The sequence below is a fragment of the Pelobates fuscus genome, chromosome 1 (genome assembly GCF_036172605.1).
Source record: "Pelobates fuscus isolate aPelFus1 chromosome 1, aPelFus1.pri, whole genome shotgun sequence".
Taxonomy (NCBI): Eukaryota; Metazoa; Chordata; class Amphibia; order Anura; family Pelobatidae; genus Pelobates; species Pelobates fuscus.
This window is the reverse complement of record NC_086317.1, coordinates 122,634,613-122,657,536: the sequence shown is the minus strand read 5'-3', so window position 1 is coordinate 122,657,536 and position 22,924 is coordinate 122,634,613. Positions and strand designations below refer to the sequence as shown.

General features: G+C 40.2%; 1 protein-coding gene across 3 annotated transcripts in view; it reads left to right on the top strand.

Annotated features, from left to right (window-relative positions):
- The window catches only part of PHKA2 (phosphorylase kinase regulatory subunit alpha 2), a 78,236-nt gene that overhangs the window by 39,836 nt on the left and 15,476 nt on the right, over positions 1–22,924 (top strand). For all 3 annotated transcript variants that reach the window (XM_063450189.1, XM_063450188.1, XM_063450187.1), the window contains exons 14-28: positions 1,019–1,097; positions 3,057–3,191; positions 3,467–3,576; positions 4,127–4,271; positions 5,523–5,601; positions 5,700–5,875; positions 6,525–6,701; positions 15,926–16,014; positions 16,656–16,789; positions 17,306–17,462; positions 18,435–18,514; positions 19,427–19,505; positions 20,725–20,854; positions 21,037–21,138; positions 21,784–21,902. In XM_063450189.1, coding sequence (XP_063306259.1) covers positions 1,019–1,097; positions 3,057–3,191; positions 3,467–3,576; positions 4,127–4,271; positions 5,523–5,601; positions 5,700–5,875; positions 6,525–6,701; positions 15,926–16,014; positions 16,656–16,789; positions 17,306–17,462; positions 18,435–18,514; positions 19,427–19,505; positions 20,725–20,854; positions 21,037–21,138; positions 21,784–21,902 — 1,791 coding nt within the window. The remainder of the gene's footprint in view (positions 1–1,018; positions 1,098–3,056; positions 3,192–3,466; positions 3,577–4,126; positions 4,272–5,522; positions 5,602–5,699; positions 5,876–6,524; positions 6,702–15,925; positions 16,015–16,655; positions 16,790–17,305; positions 17,463–18,434; positions 18,515–19,426; positions 19,506–20,724; positions 20,855–21,036; positions 21,139–21,783; positions 21,903–22,924) is intronic.

Sequence of the window (22,924 nt, the reverse complement as noted above, 5' to 3'; positions counted from 1 at the left end):
TTTAAAACCACAGACAACAGTTACACACTATTTATACAATATTCATACACCTGTCGTGAATTCTTCCCATCATTAAATCCTGTGTTCTACCATGTTCTAAGCTCTTTAATGAAGATCTTTGCAATGTTATGCACAACTAGGTCTTCCACCACCTAATTTGCATTACATCTTTTCACAGATATATTGAGCAGTCATAATGTGAACATTTTATTTGGGTATTAAGTTTCACAAATACATCAACTTGGAGTCCATTGTGCAGTAATAAACATGTTAAGGAAGACTCTCCTAAAATATCAGTACATTTGTCTCATGATAGTTTCTGCATTGTTAGGCATTTACTGAGGGGACAAGAAGAGTAAAGGCAGGGAGATACATCAGGAAGTAGGCAGACAAAGGTGGACGGGGGGGGGGGGGGGGAGGGAGGGGTGATGGATATACCATGGTTATGGAATCACACTTGGGTTGGGGAACACAATAGATGATGGGAAGATACTCAAATAGATTGCTGAGACATAAGTAGGGAATAATGGAGCACAGACCAGAAGGAGAGAAACATGAGGGAAAGGAGGCTGGGGATGGGAATCAAAGGATGAATTAAGAAACACAACTACAATGCAAAAAAAGAGATGAGACATGGCAGGAAGGTAAAGCTTGGTTATAGCCAGAGAGAACAAGACAAATTCACACCAACAAATGTTATTTCCAGGAAAGATAACAGGAGGATTAGATATTCATGATTGATATTCATGTTTCCAGATGAGTACTGTAGGGGTAAAAGTCACAGCTCTAATAATATAGTGTGTTCTAATGGCTCACAAACCGATCCTCATTCAACCCTCATCCAACCCTTACTGCTCCCAAGAAATTTAATATACCGCCAATTTTTCAGTCACATGTTCTAGATTAGAATATAAAGCACATTTATTGTAAATCCTGGTGTATTGAAATCGACTTCTTTTTATAGTTTTTCATTAGTAATATCACAGAAAATTAATTTTATCTAACACACCCTTTATAGGGATTCCTTGCCCCAGGAGAAATTGACCCTCTGAACAGAAGATTCTCAACAGCTTTTAAACCTGATGTAGTCGTCCAAGGTTAGTCCAGAAAACATATTTGTGTTTGTGTAACAATGGAAACTGTTTTTCGCTGAGACTTCAAAATGCTAAAGGGGAACTGTTACTTCTTTGAATATTACCCAATTGAGTAAAGCATTATAATTATTAAAGGATCACTATAGGGTCAGGAACACAAACATGTATTCATGACCCTATAGTGTTAAAACCACCATCTAGCCCCCCTGGGCCCCTCATGCCTCCATAAATATAGCAAAATCTTACTGTATTCAAGCCTGAAGCTCTAGCATTGCATGCTGTTTGCCTCAGAAAAACAAGCTGTCTGCTGACATCATCAAAAGTGGTGGCCTGATCCAATCACAATGCTTCCCCATAGGATTGGCTGAGACTGACAAAGAGGCAGATCAGGGGCAGAGCCAGCACAATTCAAACACAGCCCTGGCCAATCAGCATCTCCTCATAAAGATGAGTTGAATCAATGCATCTCTATGAGGAAAGTTCAGTGTCTGCATGCAGAGGGAGGAGATACTGAATGTTTGGATGCATTTTAGGAAGCCATGACCCAGATCGGATCTCTAACAGCTATCTGAGGAGTGGCCAGTGAAGTTATCACTAGGCTATAATGTAAACACTGCATTTTCTCTGAAAAGACAGTGTTTACAGCAAAAAAGCCTGCAGATAATGATTCTACTCACCAGAACAAAATCAATAAGCTGTAGTTGTTCTGGTGACTATAGTGTCCCTTTAATAACTTTTCATGTGATGTTCCATTTATTTTTAAAACACTTTATTGAGGAATAAAAGATAAATACAAAAGATGTTCATTCATACATTTAAAACATCCTCGTACATATAATTTTTAATTCAACATAACTATTGGTGAAGTAGCTCAGTGTGCTAATGCATCAGCAGAATCTGTTCTCACTCTTGGGTTGCAGGTTCAAATCCTGGCAGGGTTGACTCAGCCCTTCATCCTTCCGAGGTAGATAAAATGAGTACCATTAAATTGTGATAGTAACAACACCTGGATGTTGGGCTAATGACGTGCTTGGAAACCAGAGTAATCTGAATGTACCTTTCCTGGTTAAATACTTTGTTATTATTATTATTTAAATTCTAACTAATAAACACAATTTACATTGCAGCATGTCTAGGCCTCATCTCTCTCATATCATGATAGTTTTTCCCATGTATTAATTTTCTCATAAATATTCCTTTAACATTTAGCTATCGACATCACAAACCATATTGGTCCAGATAAAGCCAGGGCATTCATCACATTAGAAGAGAAATATTATTTCTGTTTCTCCTCCCTTCCCTGTGCTGTCTCCCTTCTCTGTATAACAATTAATGACAGGAAAAGAAAATGGAGGCTCAGTTACAACATATAGCTAAATACGGCATATGGGTTTAGTTTAATTTTTAAATCTTACAAACACATATTTGTTAAATATAGCAGAAAAGTAAATATACAATTGGAAAAAAAAACATATCATGCAGTTGAGTGCAGTATATTTATGGGTGGTCCAAATATACATATGATTATTCTGTTTTCCTTGATTGTTCATTCTAATGGTTTTCTCATCGTTCCAGCAGGGAAAGGTTATACAGGGTTAGAGGGAGAGATATTTTGGATGCCACACCACTTCCTCTCTTGACTCGGAAAATATTTTTCTGATCTTTGTCCAACAGCAAAAACAATTGGAGCCTAAGAAATTGCTCAATTAAACATAAAACACAGATTTATTTTTCCTTGCTAGAATATTTTAGCTCCTAACTGGTCTAGTGTGTGCTTACCGAGTCATACCCATAATGCAGTAATGTAGTCTTAAAATTATTTTGGTTTTATTCTGCTTTACTGTTTTGCAAGTGACACTGTATGACATGCAAAAAGCTTACATAGCTAAAGAATTAGGTCAATGGGACTTCCACAGCTTTTATGTTATGTTAGTATTCAGTAACACTTGTTTTTTTTTTTAGTTTGTGTCATAGCAGAATCTAAAGAAATTCAGAAAATGTTGAAATCAAATGGTATTGAAGTTCAGTGCTTCTCCGATATCCTCCCAATACGTGTGGTGCCTTCTAAAATACTGAGCCATTTGTACGCAAAACTTGGTGAGTACGGTTATATCTTCCCGATTAACTAAAGATAAACATCTTTCATAAAATGCATGTCACTGGATTTCAGCCAAAGTCAACAATAAATACAATAAGTACAAAATCAAAGATGCTGCAAATCAAATTAGTCAATAAGTACATGTAAAAAAAATCTTATATAATCTTCATATGCATTTCCGATTTCTTACAAGTCGATATTACTTTGACACAGCTCATTTGTACTGAGACCCGTTTAAGACAAATTCTACAAGTGTAATTTGTTTTCTTTACAGGATATAACAAAGCCATGAATCTAAGTGGACGTCCATACCGCCATATCGGAGTACTTGGAACGTCAAAACTGTATACGATCAGAAATCAGATCTTTACTTTTACACCCCAGGTAGGTAAATTAGATGCAGCCATGATTAGATGTCATGCAGCTAAATAACTCGATCAATAGATATGGTGTAGACTATGGGTTTAGGAAGACTTATCTTCTACTAAAGAAATGCATTTTTTTTCCAGGATTACCAAAAGTGGAGTAAGCATGTTTTGTCCACAGTGAATGACTAAATCCTTAATGAGATATGTTTATATGTAGTGTGCTGATCCCCAATTTATATTAAATACATACTGATCAGCCACAACATTAAAACCCACTAACAGAATTAGCACTGTCACATTTTACATTTTAAGACCATATTTGTGTAGATTTGCTTAGGTGTCTAGAATGGTATACTACTTTATACATAGTGTTTTTGGAATGTGCTTTGGTTCTAAATAGACCAATGGCTAGATGCATGTCTTCATCTTACTCTACTAGGGCGCATCAGTAAGATTCTAATAGTTCACACGTTTTGAAATCTCACTGACAGCGTGATGCCAAGTATTAAACAGTAATAGCATAAAATTCTGAATACATGTTATAGTTTAATATTTTGCTCTTTTAGTTCACAGACCAACACCACTTCTACCTTGCTCTGGACAGCAGAATGATTGTAGAAATGCTCAGGACAGAACTGGCTTACCTAACATCATGCTGGAGGATGACCGGAAGACCAACACTGACATTCCCCATCACTCACGCTATGCTTAGTAAATGCTGCTCAATTCTATTATAGTGTAAAATGTATGTAATATCTGCTGACGAGGGCACAGCCGACCCAAGCTAATCTTGTGTGGATCCTCCGTGCCTCAGACCCTGCTGTGCTGTGCTTAATGTGTGGGATTATGCAGCATTAGTAAATTAATTACTGGCAATTCCAATTCCCAGCCCTATATTATTCTCACTATACCAGCACACAGTGGGTGGAGAGACCTGGTATACTATACACACACAGGCTAGGAAACGATTCAGTGAGCTCTGTTGGATTGAGAACCACACTTGGCTGTGTCTGTTTAATACTGTGGTCTCATTGACCCATGTGTGTTTTTTTTTTTTTTTTATTGATAATGTGATGAGCTTCAAAATAATTAGTGTTGTGCTGCTTTTCTGGCTGCAAGTAGACAATCCTGACATGTTTCTTTCACTAAATAAGGTCTTTGCCAGGAGTAGGCAAGTCTGCAAGTGGTGAGTTACTTTCAAAAGTTCACACCCTGACTTGTTCTAAGTAAATGGCACAGAGTCATTTGTTTTTTTAGGAACTGTTAGATTTATATCTATGTATCTAGGCCTAAAAGATTTAATGAAATATATTCAACAACAACTAAATATTCGAGTAAACATTTTACATCTCTGCTAACCTAAATGTCACATTTAGTTTTCATTTAAGTGCAATTCATAGTTTTATTGACACATTCTAGTTCTGGGATTCTTAGTCCTTAAGGATCCAAACCTGGTTAAAATGGTGCATCATGTTCATCAGATTGTTGGCAGTTGTCCACAATATATTGTTTATTGCAGCTGCAATGACTTTCCAGTTAAAGTGACCCCTCATTGACACGATGGAAAGAGTCTAATGCAGAATTGATTGTTATTTATCTCATATTACCATTGATAAATCGGTTGCACAGCTAACCCCCCCTCCCCCCCCCCCCCAAAAAAAAATGTATTGGGTCCAGGCGTATTTTTTTTACACAAATCACTTGAGTAATACATTTTATTTGTAAAAAAAAAAAAAAAAAAAAGTTAGTTATTTTAGTAGAAAAACAGTTTTACAATGTTTATGGGGCATCTAAATTTAGTTTACTGAACAAATAAGTTCAACCTTTATAGGTTACCAATTTTTTCAATTTTACTAGGATATGTCAAGAAATGTACTTAATCGTCTCTGTTACTAAGTAAATATGTTCAAGCCAACCATTGTGAATTACAGGGAAAATAAATTGTGGGTTTTTGTGTTTTAGATGAAGATGGCTCTGACATAGACCCAGCTATTCTTTCTACAATTAGGAAACTTGATGATGGGTATTTTGGAGGTGCAAGGTAAAAATTCTACTACTATATATGTATTAATGCTTCTTAAGAAAGTGTGTTTTTCTCTTAGAGTTCTTTATTAACCAATATGTTAATTTTTTTTCCAGGGTGAAGTCCGGAAAATTTTCTGATTTTCTCACTACTTCATTTTATACCCACCTAAGTTTTCTGGATTCAGACTGTGATGACAAGCTTTTTGATGACATCAATAATGGCTATTATAGCCCAGATATTGACTACGAATTTAATTTAGGAACAGTTTCAGAGGATCAAAGTGAAAAAAGTAAGGGCTCCACACTCGTAACTCATACCATCCAGAATGTAGAGTGTTGAGGTGTATCTGACTCTACATTCTTGAATATAGAATGTATATGGCTATACCATACTTGCTGTCTAATAGGAAATGCAAAAATAATATATAGGCTGTTATTGTGCTTGCCTGCAGTTACATTGGCAAAAGGCTTTTCCATTTAAGCTTTCTATTGATTTCTCATTCAATTTTCCTGCAGTAATTTTCTTCCATTGTGGGATGCTAATAAATGTGTCTGAGAACTGGTATAGACTTAGTGGCAGATGTGAGCAGAGTTTGTTTTTGAATGTGGCTGATGACAGGACTGTGCATATCATATTACTCTCCAGACCATAAATCAGGGTTGTAGGAAGGAACCTCTAGCTTGTTATCAACTTTCCTCTACCAAAAGGGGGCTTTAGTCCTTCAGCCCCCTCTGGTTACACTCGAGATTCATGGTGACCTCATTTATTTCTCAAAACCCTCCTCTCTATTGATTAAAACATTGCAACCAATACTATGTGCTGTTGTATCCACTTAAGCGTAACAACTAAATGAAAAAAAATTGCAAAATCACTAATCTATTTAATTCATTCCTCTCAAGGTCTGCTGTTAAATGCAAATATTTTCTTTTATTTTCCAGGAGAAAATCGTGATGAGCTTGATCAGTACATAACTCACTTGCAGCAAAGTGTAGAGTCTACTACACATCTACCTCCAACATGCAATAACTCCACAACATACCATGCATTCAGCGCCTTGCATTCCACACGCGATATTCTCTCTATGATCGCTAAGACAAAGGGCTTGGAAGTACAAAGTAAGTATTGCATCAGTGCATAATATTTTTCATACTGCATTATAGTCATCTCACTTTCATGAGAGTAGGTTTCAGCAACATTGTTATGTAAATTGGAATTATGTAACCTATAATTTAATAATCAATTCACATGTAGAAATGATCATAGACACTTTACTTGATGAACTGTTTTGTTAAATGGAATACAGTACAAGTGTACTGTAAAAAAAAAAAATGCTAAACAAACTAATACTTCAAATGCAACAGATCTATATTAACGTTGACTGACGATCGATCATTGATCATGGTCGAGAGGAAAACAGAATTCTTTTAGCTTCGGTTCATACAGAGCACCATAGGAAAAAAAAATACGGCACAATATAATTGTCATTCAGCTTGATAATGGAGACATAATGTAAATATTAATCACTGAAAGTCAAGTCAATCTAATTTGATCAGAATAGATCCTTATAGAAAGCCTTAGAGTTATAATAGATTAGATTACAGATTATCTCAGGACATATGAATGTAGGACATGTCACAAGTGTCATAGATAGTGAGCAGATAATGAAGAAAAACTAATTAAGAATATCATACTACAATATACTTCTTCTAATTAAAAGACAAGCTCCCTTGTAAATAGGACTAGTGATGTCAGTCTTTTTGATGCTGTACACTTTCCAGATGACAATTATATAAATTAGTCCTAATCTGAATCATCTCAAAAGCTTGTTGGATAAACTGTATATAAAGTCCTTGACACAATGTCTTTACTCAGGCAAGTACAGATAAAGGACCTACGCACACATAAAAAATACAGTTTTCAATTGTATAAGGCTACTTAAAAGGACCTCTCAGCAAACATATGGGGATTCAGTTCCACCATATGGCCATATTGTGTTAAAGTGACTCTCTAGTGCCAGGAAAACAAATACGTTAGTAAAGTCCAGTCCAGTCCGGGTCGTGAGGCAATAGTATGGGTGATCCAAAAGCAAGGTTAAAGTCCAATCCGGTCTGGCGGCAATTAATCAGTCCAAAAGGGGAATCCAGAAGAAGTGTCAGGTCCAGTCCGGGTCGGCATCAGGTAACATAGGCAGAGGGAGAATCCTAGAGAATAGTAAAAGTCCAATCCAGTCTGGCAATAAAGAATCAATTCAAAGGGAAATCCAAATAGAGTAGTTAATTCTAGTCTGAGTTAGCAACAAGTGGCAAATGAAGTAAGATTATCCATGAGAATGGTCAGAGTCCAGTCCGGTTTGGCAACGTGGAAATCAAATGGAGTATAAAGTACTTTAACTTTTTTTTTTTAATTTGTATTTTATTTGCTTTTGCATATAAATCTTACAACGTGACCAATATATGGGTAGTATAAAGTGTAGACATCAAGTAATGCTGTGCATGGGTACGTGTCACAAACAATACAGACAACTTATAAGCATTAAGGATAAATGAAAAATAGCATAAACTGTAGTATAGAGTCTCTTGTCTTTGTCTGCGGTCTCATGTCTCTGATGGGAGGTCTGAGTTGCCGTCGACATGGGTTGCATCTTCACTGGATCAGCTCAGGTGGTGAGTCTCGAGCTCTGCGTTTTTTGCAGTGGAAGGGTTTTTATTTCAGAATTCTCTAGTCACCACCGTTGTGCGGTGTGTCTCTGAGTCGTTGAGGTCGTTTTGTCGTGCCCCTTGGTGTCAGATTGCTTCTTGGGTGTGGACACAGATGGTGTGTGCTCCTATCCCTCGGTTAGTATGTTTAGACTTCGGAGGAAAGGTTCTGGGTCCTCAGAGGAGGTGAGGGTTCCGGCTCCCAACGTTGCCAAGAGTGAGCCGTCGGCTCCCCATCTGTATTTCACGGAGTTGTCTCTGTCTCCTTGCTATGGGTGCTAGTTTCCTCTTCTCTGCCAGCACTGCAAAAGAGAGATCGCTGTATATCGCCAGTACATTGCTCTCATAGTGTATGGTTTGCAGTGCCCTGGATCTGGCCATGATCGCGGCTCGCGCCGCTATGTCTCTCGTGAGTGCAATAGTATCTCTTGGGGCATTGCTAGGTGCTGCAGCAGATTTTTTCACCCTGAATACTGACTTTATAGTTGGAGAGGCTGCACAACTTTCAATTCCCAAAGCTGCAATCATGTTTCTTGTGAATTCCAACAGCTGCTCCCCTTCCACAGACACCCCTGATTCGGATATTCCTTTGTCTGTGCCTTGTTTCGAGTAGGGTCACTGCCCGTTGCAGCTGGCGGACTTGTGCTGTGAGACCCGCTATTAGGCTACTGTTTCCTTGTATGTGGCTATCTCTAGTGGCTTCTCTCGCCTCCACCTCTCTCACCTTTTGGTGTATAACCCCCATTTCATTTTGGGCCTCTGCTAGGTCCGCCTTCCAGACCTTCCTTAGGTCCGTTAGTAGTCTCTTGATATCCCCTTTAGTGGATGGGGATGAGTCTTCTTCCGACTCCGAGGTGTGGGGGGTCTCCCCATGTGCGGAGGAGGGAATCGATTCCTCTCCCTCCTGACAGTCTTCAGAGACTTCTGGGTCTGTGTGAGTCTCGGGCGCCATCTTGGACTGTGGCCGCGGTGCAGGCCTGCTGAAGGAGAGCCTGATATCTGGCGTGCGAGGGAGTTCAGGGCGCTGTCTTTGTTTGTTTTTGCACCCATTTCGTTATCTGGAGGTTGGTGGTCCTTGTGCTGTGTTTTGGCTCTATTTTTTTAATTCTTTATTTTTGTAGTGCATGAAGGTATAACAGTGAGTGTGTGGTACCCCGACGGCATTCCACACACGTTTTAATGACATTAATAACATTGGGGTATTTAGGTACTTTGCACATTTTTAATATATTAACATGAGGGGTCAACTGCATGTGCTGTAGCTTATAGGAATGTTCAACGCTTGAAACAAGGTAAAAATAGGTTACGTTATGCATCAGGATTGTCAGACATTGCTAAACAGTGGGTCCCGGAGACCTTTTAAGATTCACAAGCATTTACTAGCTGTTCATCTGGGGTGGTTATAGCAGAGTAAATGCTACTAGTAAGGTAATGAATAGGACACTCGTAGTGAGTATTAAGTATGCTAAGATTTGTAGTTAAGAAGTCGTTAGGCTTCAGTGAGATTGTTATAAGTAGTTAAATAGGCCAGTATGCAGGCTATTTAATCAGGCCTAGCTCCCATCGATTGGTACTTATGCTGGTATAGATTTTTAACTAGCAAGATAAATTTTGCAGTGTTGTTGCTTGCCTGATCAGTTATACATGGACAAACATAGATAAACATTCTGCAGAGGGACGGAAAAATCAAATTAAAAATTTCTAGCAAGGGCTTCTGAGCATGTTATGAATCAGGGTAGACCATAGGTAAAAGTACATATCTGTTTGCAAAACTCTGGCACGAACGGGTAAGTTCGGTTAACGTTCAGCCGACCCCTGACACTGGGAAGCGCTGGCGCTCTGTCGGGCAGTTCTTCTGGGTCCCGAGCACACACGGGGGTCCACGCTTTTCCCCAGTGGGTCGTGAAGGGGCTCTCCGCCGGTTTCGTCTCCCTGGGTGTTGTCTCGCTGCTTTTTGGTTTGCGTTGTCGTGGGCTTTGTGGATGGTAGCGTGCAGGCTTGTGCTGTACCAGTCCTCTGTTTCTGGGACCGCTGTGCGAGGTGTAGATCCGAGCTTGTCTCGGGGCCCGGGACGATGAATTGTGGCAATCGAGGGATCCGGCTTTGTTTCCCGCCTCTTACGTGAGCTTTGGTGCCGCTTGATTTTGGATGTCGCTCTGTGTTTGCGAGGGGGATGCCATTGCAGGGTGCGTCGCGTGGCCGGGCGGATCCACGCCACCATCTCTCTCATTGCCATCTGATGAGGCTGCCTTCTGGCTTTGAACTTTGCCCATAAGTAGGAGCATATCAAGTTTAGAAAGTCCCCTGTGTGCTTTGGTGCGATGCATGGGTGCTTGGCCTTAGGTCGCGTCCGTGCCGCCATTTTAGCTGGATCCTGCAGTCTTCGTCCGTTTGACGACTGAGTCGCTTGTGCAGGTGTGATTGTGGGGGTAGTCGTCCCCAGCGAGGACCGGGATGTCCCCCGCCGGTCCATAGGGGGGGGGTGGCAGGGCTGGTTCCCGTTTAGGAGTGAGCCCCTGGCCGGTATATCGGCCGCCATCTTCAGGCTGCAGGCTTTGCTCCGGTTTAGGCGGCATGGTCGTGTGAGGCTTGTCCGCATTGTGTCGGTGCCGGGGTGGTATCATTGTGTTCCCACTGCTGTTCTGTGACTGTTCCCGGTCACCGGGCGCCGTTTATATTATTGTGTCAGTCGGTATTTTCACGTTTTCGTCCGAGGTTGCTGGAGCTCTCAAATTGTGCGGCTGGCCATCTTGGCTGTCAGGCCCCGCCCCCTTTTGGCTCTATTTTTAGCGGCTTTTCTCTCTTTTTTGTGGGTCTCTGCCGGAGCCCCACAGATAGACGTCTGGTTCAGTGCTCTGCCGGCCACGCCCCCCAGTACTTTAACTTTTAAGGGGAATTGGAAAGGTTGTTTGGACTGGGAATAACAGTACCTAAAGAGCAAGTAAAGGTGTCCACTGCACACTAGTGAAGAGACACATTAATTGTGCACTGGGATATTGACTTTGGCGTTTAAATAGGTGAATTAGTGAATGTCAATTAGCTTCTTAAAGTGGTATAGTTAAAAGTGAAGTGAACCATTTAAAGGAACCGTTACATTGGGAGACAAATTAATTAGTGCTAGTACAAAATAAACGAAAGGGTATTTTATAACCTGCTGTAAAAGCATTGTGAATATATATAATGCAAAATTAATATGATTAATGCTATACAAAAAAATGCAGTATCAAACAAAAACAAAATGATAGTGCTTTGATGTATATACTGACAATGCATATCACATATCAACTCTATTTTTATGTGCGCGCGGTTCCTTAATCAATCTGTATTATGTATAAATTTTGGTCACTATGGTGGAACTGAATCCTCATATTTGTTTTCTGAGATACGTGATTTATGTAGCCTTATAAAATGTTAAACTGTATTTTTATGTGTGCGCTGTTCCTTAATCCGTATTAAGTATACATTTTGGTCACTATGGCAGCACCATTCCTGCAAAATGCATGTTCTGGGGGTGCCCCCAATTCCTTTTTGTCTCTACTCAGGCAACTGACGCCATGTAGTATTTTCTGGGTGCAAATGTAAGGTGGACAGTAGGTACACAGAGTAGTTCTTTATTCAGTTCCCATACAATCAAGAAGTAATCAACTGAACACAGGGCCGGTGCAAGGATTTTTGGCTACACAGGCGAAGATGAATTTTGCCGCCCCCCCCACACACGAATAAGATGTATCTTTAGCGGTGTCTCATATCCAGCCTTTTGAAATCCCCATGTAGTGTATTGTACCCCCCTTTAGTGTGTCTTACATCCCCTTGTATGTCTCTTACAACCCCCATGTGTATCTCCTTCCCCCCCCCAGCCCCTTTGTGTGTCTTTCTTTCCCACAGCCCTTTTCTGTGGGTCTCTCCCCTCAGCCTGTTTTTTGTGTGTCCCTCTTCCCCTCAGGCTCCTTTGTGTAACTTTTCCCTCCCAAGCCATATAGACATAGATATACAGCTACACACACACATACAGGCATAGTCACAGAAATATGCAGGCACACAATCAAACAAACACAGCCATACAGGCACACAGTCATACAATCAACACATACAGGTACACAGACATACAGTCATACAGACACACACACAAAGACATGCAGACACTGGCATATAGATAAATAAAGACAGTTATACAAACACAGACATACAGAGACATGAAGATGCAGGCATACAGAGACATACAGAACAAGGCATACAGGCATGCAGAGACATACTTACACAGGCATGCAGGGACATATATACACAGACAGTCACACAAAGATATACAGAACAAGGCATACAGAGACATATGGATACGGTCATACAGAGACATACAGACACAGGCATATAGGGACATTCAGAAACACACGGACACAGTCATATAGAGACATACAGACACAGACAGACATAGTCATACAGAGACATGCAGACAAGTATACAGAGCAGGGTCAGATCCAGAACCTAATCTTGGGTGGGTGGGGGGAGGGGGGGGGGGGGAGTAGTGAGTTTTAGTGGGGTAATAGGGGCTCTAATTAAGGAGTTAAGGGCTGTAGTAGGGGGACAGGGGCTGTAGTTGAGAGTTAGGGGCTGTAATTGGGGGCTTAGGAAATGTAGTGGGGAATTGGGGCTGTAGTAGGGGGTGGTTAGGGACTGAAGTAGGTTGATGGCTGCAAGTGGGAACAGGGGCTGTAGTGGGGGATATGGGCAGCAATTGGGGGAGAGGGGCTGTGGTGGGGATAAGGACTGTAGTAAGGGAATAGGGGCTGTACTGGAGTTATGGGGTAAAAGGGAGTGGAAGGGATGTGAAGTAAGGGAGTTAGAGGCTGTAGAAGGGAGTATAGGGGCTGTGGTGGGAGCAAAGGGGCAATGTGGTTGGAAACGGGCAGTAGAGGGGGACACAGGGGCAGTATGGTGTGGGCACAGGCTGTAACGAGGGACACTGAGGCAATAAAGTGGTGTCACAGGGACAGTATGGTAGGGGGTAGTTGGGAAGTAGAGGGGGGGACAGGGGCTGTTGAGGCGGGTAGAGGAAGTAGAGGGGGGAGACAGGGGCAGTAGAGGCGTGTGAAAGGGGGGCAGAGGCAGGGGGCAGGGACTGTAGAGGGAAATAGAAGAGGCACAGGGGATAAAGAGGGGGGCACAAAAGCAATAGGGGGGGCATGGGCAGTATAGTGGGGACAGGGGCTGTAGAGGGGGGCATGGGCTGTATAGGGGGCGCATGGGCAGTATGGTGGGGCAGAGGCTTTAGAGGGAAAGAGGGGCTGTAGAGGGAAATAGAGGTGCTGTAGAGTGGCACAGGGGCAGTAGAGGAGGACAGGGTCAGTATGGTGAAGGCAGGGGCTATAGAGGTGCTGTAGAGGGGCACATGGGGCAGTATGGTGGGGCAGGGGCTATAGAGGGACGTAGAGGGGACATGGGCAGTATGGTGGGGGCAGGGTCTATAGAGGGAAATAGAAGTGGTGGAGAGGGGCACATGGGGCAGTAGAGTGGGGGCATGGGCTATAGAGGGGCTGTTAAGGGGCAGGGGTAGTATGGTGGGGGCAGGGGGGAGTATGGTGGGGCAGGGGGGAGTATGGTGGGGGCAGGGGGGAGTATGGTGGGGGCAGGGGGGAGTATGGTGGGGGCAGGGATAGTATAGTGGGGGCAGGGATAGTATAGTGGGGGCAGGGATAGTATAGTGGGGGCAGGGGCCGTATAGTGGGGGCAGGGGGAGTATGGTGGGGGCAGGGGCCGTATGGTGGGGGCAGGGGGAGTATGGTGGGGGCAGGGGGAGTATGGTGGGGGCAGGGGGAGTATGGTGGGGGCAGGGGGAGTATAGTGGGGGCAGGGATAGTATAGAGGGGGCAGGTGGAGTATAGTGGGGGCAGGTGGAGTATAGTGGGGGCAGGTGGAGTATGGTGGGGGCAGGTGGAGTATGGTGGAGTATGGTGGGGGCAGGTGGAGTATGGTGGGGGCAGGTGGAGTATGGTGGGGGCAGGTGGCATATGGTGGGGGCAGGTGGCGTATGGTGGGGGCAGGTGGCGTATGGTGGGGGCAGGGGGCATATGGTGGGGGCAGGGGGAGTATGGTGGGGGCAGGGGGAGTATGGTGGTGGCAGGGGGAGTATGGTGGGGGCAGGGGGAGTATGGTGGGGGCAGGGGGAGTATGGTGGGGGCAGGAGGAGTATGGTGGGGGCAAGGGCTGTAGAAAGGGGCTGGAAAAAACAAACCGTTTTGATTTAAAAAAAAAAATAAAAATGCTACAAGTTCTTCCCCCACCCCCTTCCCCTCCCAGAGGATTACCTTGGGCCAGGAGGGAGAACCTTACCCCCTGGTGGTCGGCTGGGAGGCTGGAGCTGCAGTCAGGACCGCTGGGGAGTATGGGAGCAGTAGAAGTCCCGCCCCCTTCTGACATCATCAGAGGAGGACGGCTGACTTCACTGCCCTGCTCCTGCTGTGTGCTGGCTGCAGGGAGAGAGGGGAGATTACAAATCCGAGTCTCCAGCCAGAGGCAGGGGATTCGGATTTTTGCGCCCCCCCTCCTCTGGCGCCCTAAGGCCTGTGGCGCCCTAAGGCCCTCTGGAGCCCTCCTCTGGCGCCCTAAGGCCTGTGCCGCCTTATGGACGCGCCGGCCCTGACTGAACAACTGAAATTAAACCTAAAATGGCCCCCAACCATAGAGTTTCCCCACAAACATTTCCAGAGTGTACTTTCTAAAGTAACAATATACCACAATCCTGAGTATTGATATTTACTGTACGTGAAACCAAGACGGCTGCTTGCAACTGAACATGCATACTTATAAGGGTACTGTTGGGGCACTTACTCATTCACTAAACAGCATTTTAAGTCTCACAAAATGTAATATTTTTTTTTACAAAACACCTCACCAAGGCAAAAAATTATGGGGGTTTAGTTACAATATATGATTATACATAGCAGAAGCCTGCCACAACATCAATGTACCCCATTCTCGGCAAGTCCTATCCTTGCAACCTAATGCCTGCTCTTATGAGATAAATACACTTACTTGGGCATCTGTGACAGGGAGAGGTACAAAACCGGGGAGCTGGCCTGGTTGTTTAGTGACTGAGCGAGTGGTCTAGATCTTGTATGATATATATCCAACGTCACCATCATTTGAAAAATAATGCAGTTGAATTATTTGCAGTAGAAACAAGTTATTTGTGTGCATTATCTTGCATAGTTATAGATATTGTAGAGAACAAGTGGAATTACACAGAGCATTTTTCTGTACTGTTAGCTCTACAAAATGTGTCAAATTAAAATTACATATAAAAAAAATAGGCTGATTTATACAAAATGTGCATATATGCCTGGTTTCATGGTTGAATCTGATAAATGTCCGCATGTAAATGTGCATATGCTATTAGTTCATTCATATTTTTTTCGTGTTGGTGGTTCTGGGATATGTATAAAATATATATGTGTACATGATGCTGGGAATAATGAAAGCATTTTTAGTGCTGGTGCTTTTAAATGTGGGTTTAGTGCTGGTTATCTAATGTGTGCATGGTGCTGCGTCTATTTGATGTGATAATGCTTTAATGCTTTTATGCGTCTGGTTCTATTAAATATATTTTCCAGCTGATTCTCTTTTGTGTTTTATATCTGCCTTTGTTTCAGATTCCTCTTTGTTTCTACCTTCAAAAAACTTAAAAGCTCATCGAAGGTCTTTAAACCTACTAGAAGTTCCTAACTTGCACCAGCATCAGGTGACTTCGGTTTTTGTTTTCAATTGAAACAGAGTGATTGAAACGTTCTAGTTTTTATTTAGTGTCTCAGAGAAAAGGTACATTGTCGAAATAAGATAAAATGGTGGGACACAGGCAACTAATTAAGACATTGGCAACACATCCTGGGCAGTTGGGATGTTGAAACCTGAGATGTCCCTCTTGGACATTATTTGCTATTTTGCATGGTTGAGTGACAAAAAAAAAATAATCCCAGGTACATCCATTTTGATTCCCAGTGGTAACACAACATATTGTGGAAAGGTGTAAGGTAAACATGCATACAAGGCTTTATCTTGTTTCTCAATATAAAGAATATGCAAGGTTACATTTTAAAATTCAAAGTTAAAATCCTTTACAAAATATGAAACAAAATTTAGAACTCGTCTTCATACAAGGGCAACCTTCCTAGCTAACTCCTCAGAACATGAAATTAAACCCACAGATATGTGTGGCTTTGGAAAGATTCTACTCTAAAAATTGTCATTTGTGTTTACTGTTAGGAACTGTTCTCTCCAGTAACCACCTCCTTTAAGCTTTTTACAAGTCCGAGTACCAGTTTTGGAAATGGTTTCTAGTAAAATGTAAATTAGATATCAGAACTAATTTAAAATGTTCCACAGAATCATGAAACTGAATTAAATCTGCCAAAAGATGCACATGGAAATGTCGATTGTAGCAGGCTTGCTGAAATGCTAAAGGAGTGCCCCACACTTCAGGACCAGGCTGACATACTGTATATTTTATGTGTTATAAAGTAAGTAGTCATCAGCCAATTAAATCTTGTTGAGCATTTGCAGAGCTTACTATTTGTTTACTGTTCTTCCCAGTAATTCTTTTCTATCTATCTTGTAGTTTTTATTAAGCTCCTGATAATTAAAAAGAGTATATTTGTTTATCTGTTTTGCCTTTTACTGTATCTTGTTGAACTACAAATTCCTTGAACCTTACTGCTTTCATGTTGGATTGCTATAGGATGATTTGCCAGTACTAATGAATATTCAGAAAGTTGGTAATATTGTAAAGACCTATGCCCGTTGTAGTCTAAAGAAAGACAATATTAACTTTTAACAGTTATTTCCTGGTGTTGTGGGAAACTGTGATATATTTTGCATATTCTGCGTAGCTGGTGGTTGTGAGAATGTGTTTTTTTTTTTTTAAAACTTCATTACTATTTGTAATGTATTATCTTAGCATATTTGAATGCACAATCTAGATAATGCATTAACTAAAAGATTGAGTTATTCTAACATTTAACTATTTCTATTCTCAGGGGTTTAGAATGGGACACCAACTTGAATGGACAATCTGGAGTTACAGTCCACATCCTGTTGAGTGAACTTTATAGTAAAGCCGGGCTCAATCGAGAATGGGGATTAATCCGTTACATCTCTGGGTTACTGAAAAAGAGAGTGGAAGTACTTGCTGAGGTACATCACCCATTCAGTTATATGTTACCTTTTAACGTCACTCAGTTAAAGTGACAAGGCTTTCTACTGTCCATTTCTTTATGCCTTTAATGTATAACTCATCCTAAATATAAATTACATATTTAAAATTTTCTTTAAATGGCAGCCATCATGTCCATTTGTGAGGTGCTACGCTACTTTTAACACCAGGCACCCATTGCCATCACCACACTACCTCTTATCTGTCTACCCCTGTTGTACTTTTTAGATCGGAGCATACGTGCCAAAACAATCAACATTTGTCAGTGCTTTGGCTTGTAAGCGGTAATCGGTGTGTTGTCATTCCTAAACTCTGTAATCACATGTTGGAATGTCATATATACTGCAGTGCAATGCTATGCTGGGTATTGTTTATTAGGTGATGTTAAAAATAGTTTTCATGTTAAAGACACTGGAAGCAGGAACTAGTATTAATACTAGTATTCATTTGCTGAATAGCTTAATTCATCTTTTTAATGAATTCATTTTTCTTTTTTTGCGACTGCAGTACAAGCTCCCTCATAGACATTTATGAGAGAGACCATACATATTTAATATATCCATAATCCATGGCGGCGGCGTACCTTACCATTCTGAAGGCACAGATAGGCCTTCTAGCTACAGACATTTTGTAAATAATTGCAACCTAGTATAACATAATGCAGAGAACATAGGTGGTATTGGTTCTTGCAGTGACACTTCACATTAAATATGATCTATTTGTATAAATTAATTGACTGAATTCGATTCTGTTCACCCTGCAGCTTAAATTTGTCTTATCTATATTGGCCAATACACACTCCAGTATTTCAACAGCTGCTTAGATTTTTTCTAACCCATGGTCCTGAAGATCTTATTAATGTAACGGCAATGTAAGATACACTTTTTTGTGAGAGGGAAGCTCTAATCAAGGATTTGTTCAAATACCTTCAATATTTTTTATTTTTCCTGTAGGCCTGTACAGACATCCTCTCACATCAGAAGCAGCTAACTGTGGGTCTGCCTCCCGAACCTCGCGAAAAAACCATCACAGCGTAAGTGTTCATTGATTTGCTGCTGCATTACTTCACTTTGCATTTCTTACATTAGTAATTACTAATTAATACTGTATAAGGATCATTAAATGTACTTTTAGACAAAGGTTGTCTGATCTTGACCAACCATCTATTTTTACACCATGTTTGTCAAATTTAGTCCAAAAAAAATTGTCATTAAGGTTTGACACCTTTGCCTTAGGTGTAGTTTATTATGTATATTTATAGATTTCTTGGAGCGGATATTCCACACTTTGCATACTACACCTGTCCTAATTCTTTCTATTTTGTGTGTTTTTGTGCCAAGCTGTTGTTCTTTAAGGTTTTCTGAAAGGTAAACTCACCTCTTTTTGAATTCACTATGACAATGCTCCTGTTTAACTGGATGGAACGGTTATCCAATAGTCAAGCTAATTAATATTCTCAATGAGCCTTACTGAGACCCAGAATGAATGCAAACGGAATAAAACTGTCCTTACATTTAGCAGAAAAGAAACATAATTTAAGTTAAAAAATACACTTACAGAATTAGGAGTATCATTTTTCAATGCTTCCCTAATGTAGTGTTTAAATATATAATTTGGCTTTCTGAACTAAGGGAAAATATGGAGCAAAATGACCCCTATTTTTGAATGCATTATAAAGATACTGCATTAAAAATGCAAATACAATAAACATATGCCTACATCCTCGGTTCTCTGTTGAGGGTCTTGTGAAGCTGGAGGTGGTCTCCACTTAGACCAAAAATACATTTTTCATTCCATAAACCCATTGAATTGAAATCACTTGAATTGTGCATTTGCTTTTTCAGTGTTTATCTCCATGTGCAATATGCTTTATAAAATCCTTTATTTAATATTACACCATATTTAATAGTGATGCTATATACAATATCTGTTTACATTCACCCAGTCCTTTACCTCCCGAGGAGTTAGCTGCCCTAATCTATGAAGCCAGTGGACAAGATATCAGCATTGCTGTACTCACACAGGTAAAAAATTATATATTAAACAGTAATATTACATTTTCTTTATTCGATCTTAACTTGTCAGAAACATTTTGGCCTTGATTGAACATGTATGAGTTTGTGTGAGTAAGCATCAGAAATGATTTCACTCTCTTATAAAAACTTTTCAAATGATATATCTACATAAGTCACCATTAAAATAATTTAAAAAGTTTAAATGTTACTGATTCAAATAAGTGAAATAAATGCCTTTTATATGTTATGGTATATGATATCGTGTAGTTTTGATAAAGCGGTAAAAAATGCTGCAAACATTATTACAGGGCAATGCAACCTTTTGGTAGCGAAGTGCCAAAGAAAACTTCGAAGTTGCTTAAGGGTGCGAGCCCTAGTATTGTTTGTGTATGGTGCGGAATTCTGCTTGTAGCATGTATGGATGTGGCAGATGAAATGTCTGTGGTGTTATGTGAGTATGTATATGGGCTGTGTATAGTGTTGTGTGTACATTGTTGTTTGTGTCCGTGTGTTTGTGGAGCAGTTTGCTTGTAGGGTTCTGTGTGTGTGTGTGTGTGATGCGTTGCCGTGCTTACCTGCGGCAGTGTTCTGAATATTTTGGGAAGTCCTAGGGACTCCTGTAGTGTCTGCCCATTGCTGCTCAGGCTTATGCTTCATCATTAACTCAAACAGCACAGAGGGAATGGGCTTCTGGGGAATCTTGTTTGTCTTTGAAACATTACAAATTGTTTAATGCTGAATGGAAGGACACTGCCAGGATACTCTAGACCCTGTAACCATTTTAATGAGATGAAGCAGTTACGAGCTAAAGTTATTTGGTTTCTTAGCATGTCCCATTAATATAGTAAATCAGTGGATGTGTCACATTTGAAGATTGTATATAATTAAGCTTTCATTCTGAATATGTACTTTATGTTGTTTTCTCTTATCATTGTAATGGGTTTTGGAGTTGTTGAAATTATTACTTAAGTATGATTATTCTGAAAAAGTCAACCTGTCTTTCTTGCTGTTTCTTGTGCTGTTTCTTGTACATGCTGCAAAACGTACAACACCAAAGACAGCCCCCACCACACACACAAAACACAATTAACATCACAGATAGCCCACATACACACAAATTGAGAATCACTACTACTCTCCCACTACTGCCTGTTTAAGTATTGCACATATAATTAGCAAAGGTCTAGTGACCTTATAACTATTTCTATGCATATTTTTTCTTGTCCAGGAGATAATGCTGTATCTAGCTATGTACGTCAGGTCACAGCCAAGTCTTTTTGGAGAAATGCTCAGACTACGGATTGGGCTTATCATCCAGGTCATGGCCACCGAGTTGGCTCGAAGCTTGAACTGCTCAGGTGAAAAGATTTTTATGAAAATCAATTTCTTCTTTTGTTATAATTCATTAACGTGTTGAAATTTAGTTGAGGAGTGCTGTATTACAGACCTGATCCACATTAAGAACTGTTGATTTTGAAAAAAAATGCGGTTGATCCAAAGATATGGAATGTTCCTAAATGCTAAAAAATTGTATTATCAGGAGAAGAAGCCTCTGAAAGTTTAATGAGTCTCAGCCCATTTGACATGAAGAACCTTCTTCATCATATCCTGAGTGGGAAAGAGTTTGGCGTGGAGAGAAGCAGTAAGTAGTCTTTCAAACTTTACAAGTATTTAAATTCAGTTGGCAAAAAGCATCTTTTAATACAATTTCACAATGTGTTATTTTTTTGATTTGCACAGTATTATTAATATTATCATTATTATTACTGGCATTTATAGAGGGTACTGTTTCAAATCGCTTTATAATTTCTGATATCACATTTATTTTAAAATTGCTGTCAAATATAATAAATTGACAACAGGGTCTTCAGATTGTTTAAGTTACATAATTTTTTTTTAGAGTATGGTACATGAACATATGGATTTTAAAGATTTATGACCAGTAGAAAATATAATTTGACATATATTAACTGACATGCAGTGATATATACATCGCTTTCACTGTTAATCACTATTTTTCAAAGCTGCTATTATTACACCTGTGCTGTAACAAGAGTACTAGGCCACTAAAGTATATGTGTATTTATTTATTTTGCCTTTAAAAATACAGTCAAGCTGGTTGATTGCCAAAGCACAGCCAAGGTGTGAAAAGTAACAATCTTAGTATAGTATCATTGGTGCTATTTCCAATTTCCCTACTTGTAATATTCTCATTGTATATTTCTGCAAAAAATTTATTTATGTATTATACAGAAAATATCAACACTAACAATATCTTTGTTAAAAGTGCGTCCTATTGAATCATCGGCTACCAGCCCTGCAATATCAATACATGAGATGGGTCACACAGGCGTTACGAAAACAGAAAGGACCGGCATTCACCGGCTGCGGAGTGAAATGAAGCAGGTAGTTTGCTGTCCATTTTTACTGCATAGCAGTGATTCTTCAGACAACCAGAAGACATCAGTGTGACATTTCTATGGTTACTCTGCCTTCTGAAAGTATTTGTCAATCATTGGTTTGGAATATTTACTGAAGGTGATGACTGAACACACACACACTGACACCACTAATTGCAATGTTTCATAAGTCAGGGCAGCGTGACTTTACGATAGCAAATTATTATGGGCGGATGTAAATCTTATTACATTATATATTGCCAGTGAGGTAGCTCAGTTGGTTATTACACTAACTTTACTAGATGTTTATGCTTTTGGTTTACAAGTTGTATTCCAATGCAGTTATCCTATCAAGGCTTTGATTTAATATTTTTAGATCAGCTTGTCAAATAAACTTTAAAAAGAAAAAAAGAAAAACGCTAAAATATAAAAATGTATTATATATTTCAGAGAAGGGCTACTAAACCGGTTCATGGATTGCAGGATAAAACTTACCAGGAAAGGTTAAAGGATCTTAACATGTATAGCTTGGAGGAAAGACGAGACAAGGGGAATATGATAGAAACATTTAAATACATAAAGGGAATCAACACAGTAAAGGAGGAGACTATATTTAAAAGAAGAAAAACTACCACAACAAGAGGACATAGTCTTAAATTAGAGGGGCAGAGGTTTTAAAATAATATCAGGAAGTATTAAATTACTGAGAGGGTAGTGGATGCATGGGATAGCCTTCCAGCTGAAGTGGTAGAGGTTAACACAGTAAAGGAGTTTAAGCATGCGTGGGATAGGCATAAGGCTATCCTAACTATAAGATACGGATAGGGACTAATGAAAGTATTTTGAAATATTGGGCAGACTAGATGGGCCGAACGGTTCTTATCTGCCGTCACATTCTATGTTTCTATATGTAAGATATAAAAATAGACTAATATATAACAAAATTATTCAAATATTAAAGCATTTTTAAAAATATTAAAAGTTTATCTAAAAATAGTAACTCATTTTAAAAGCGTATAAAAAATAACA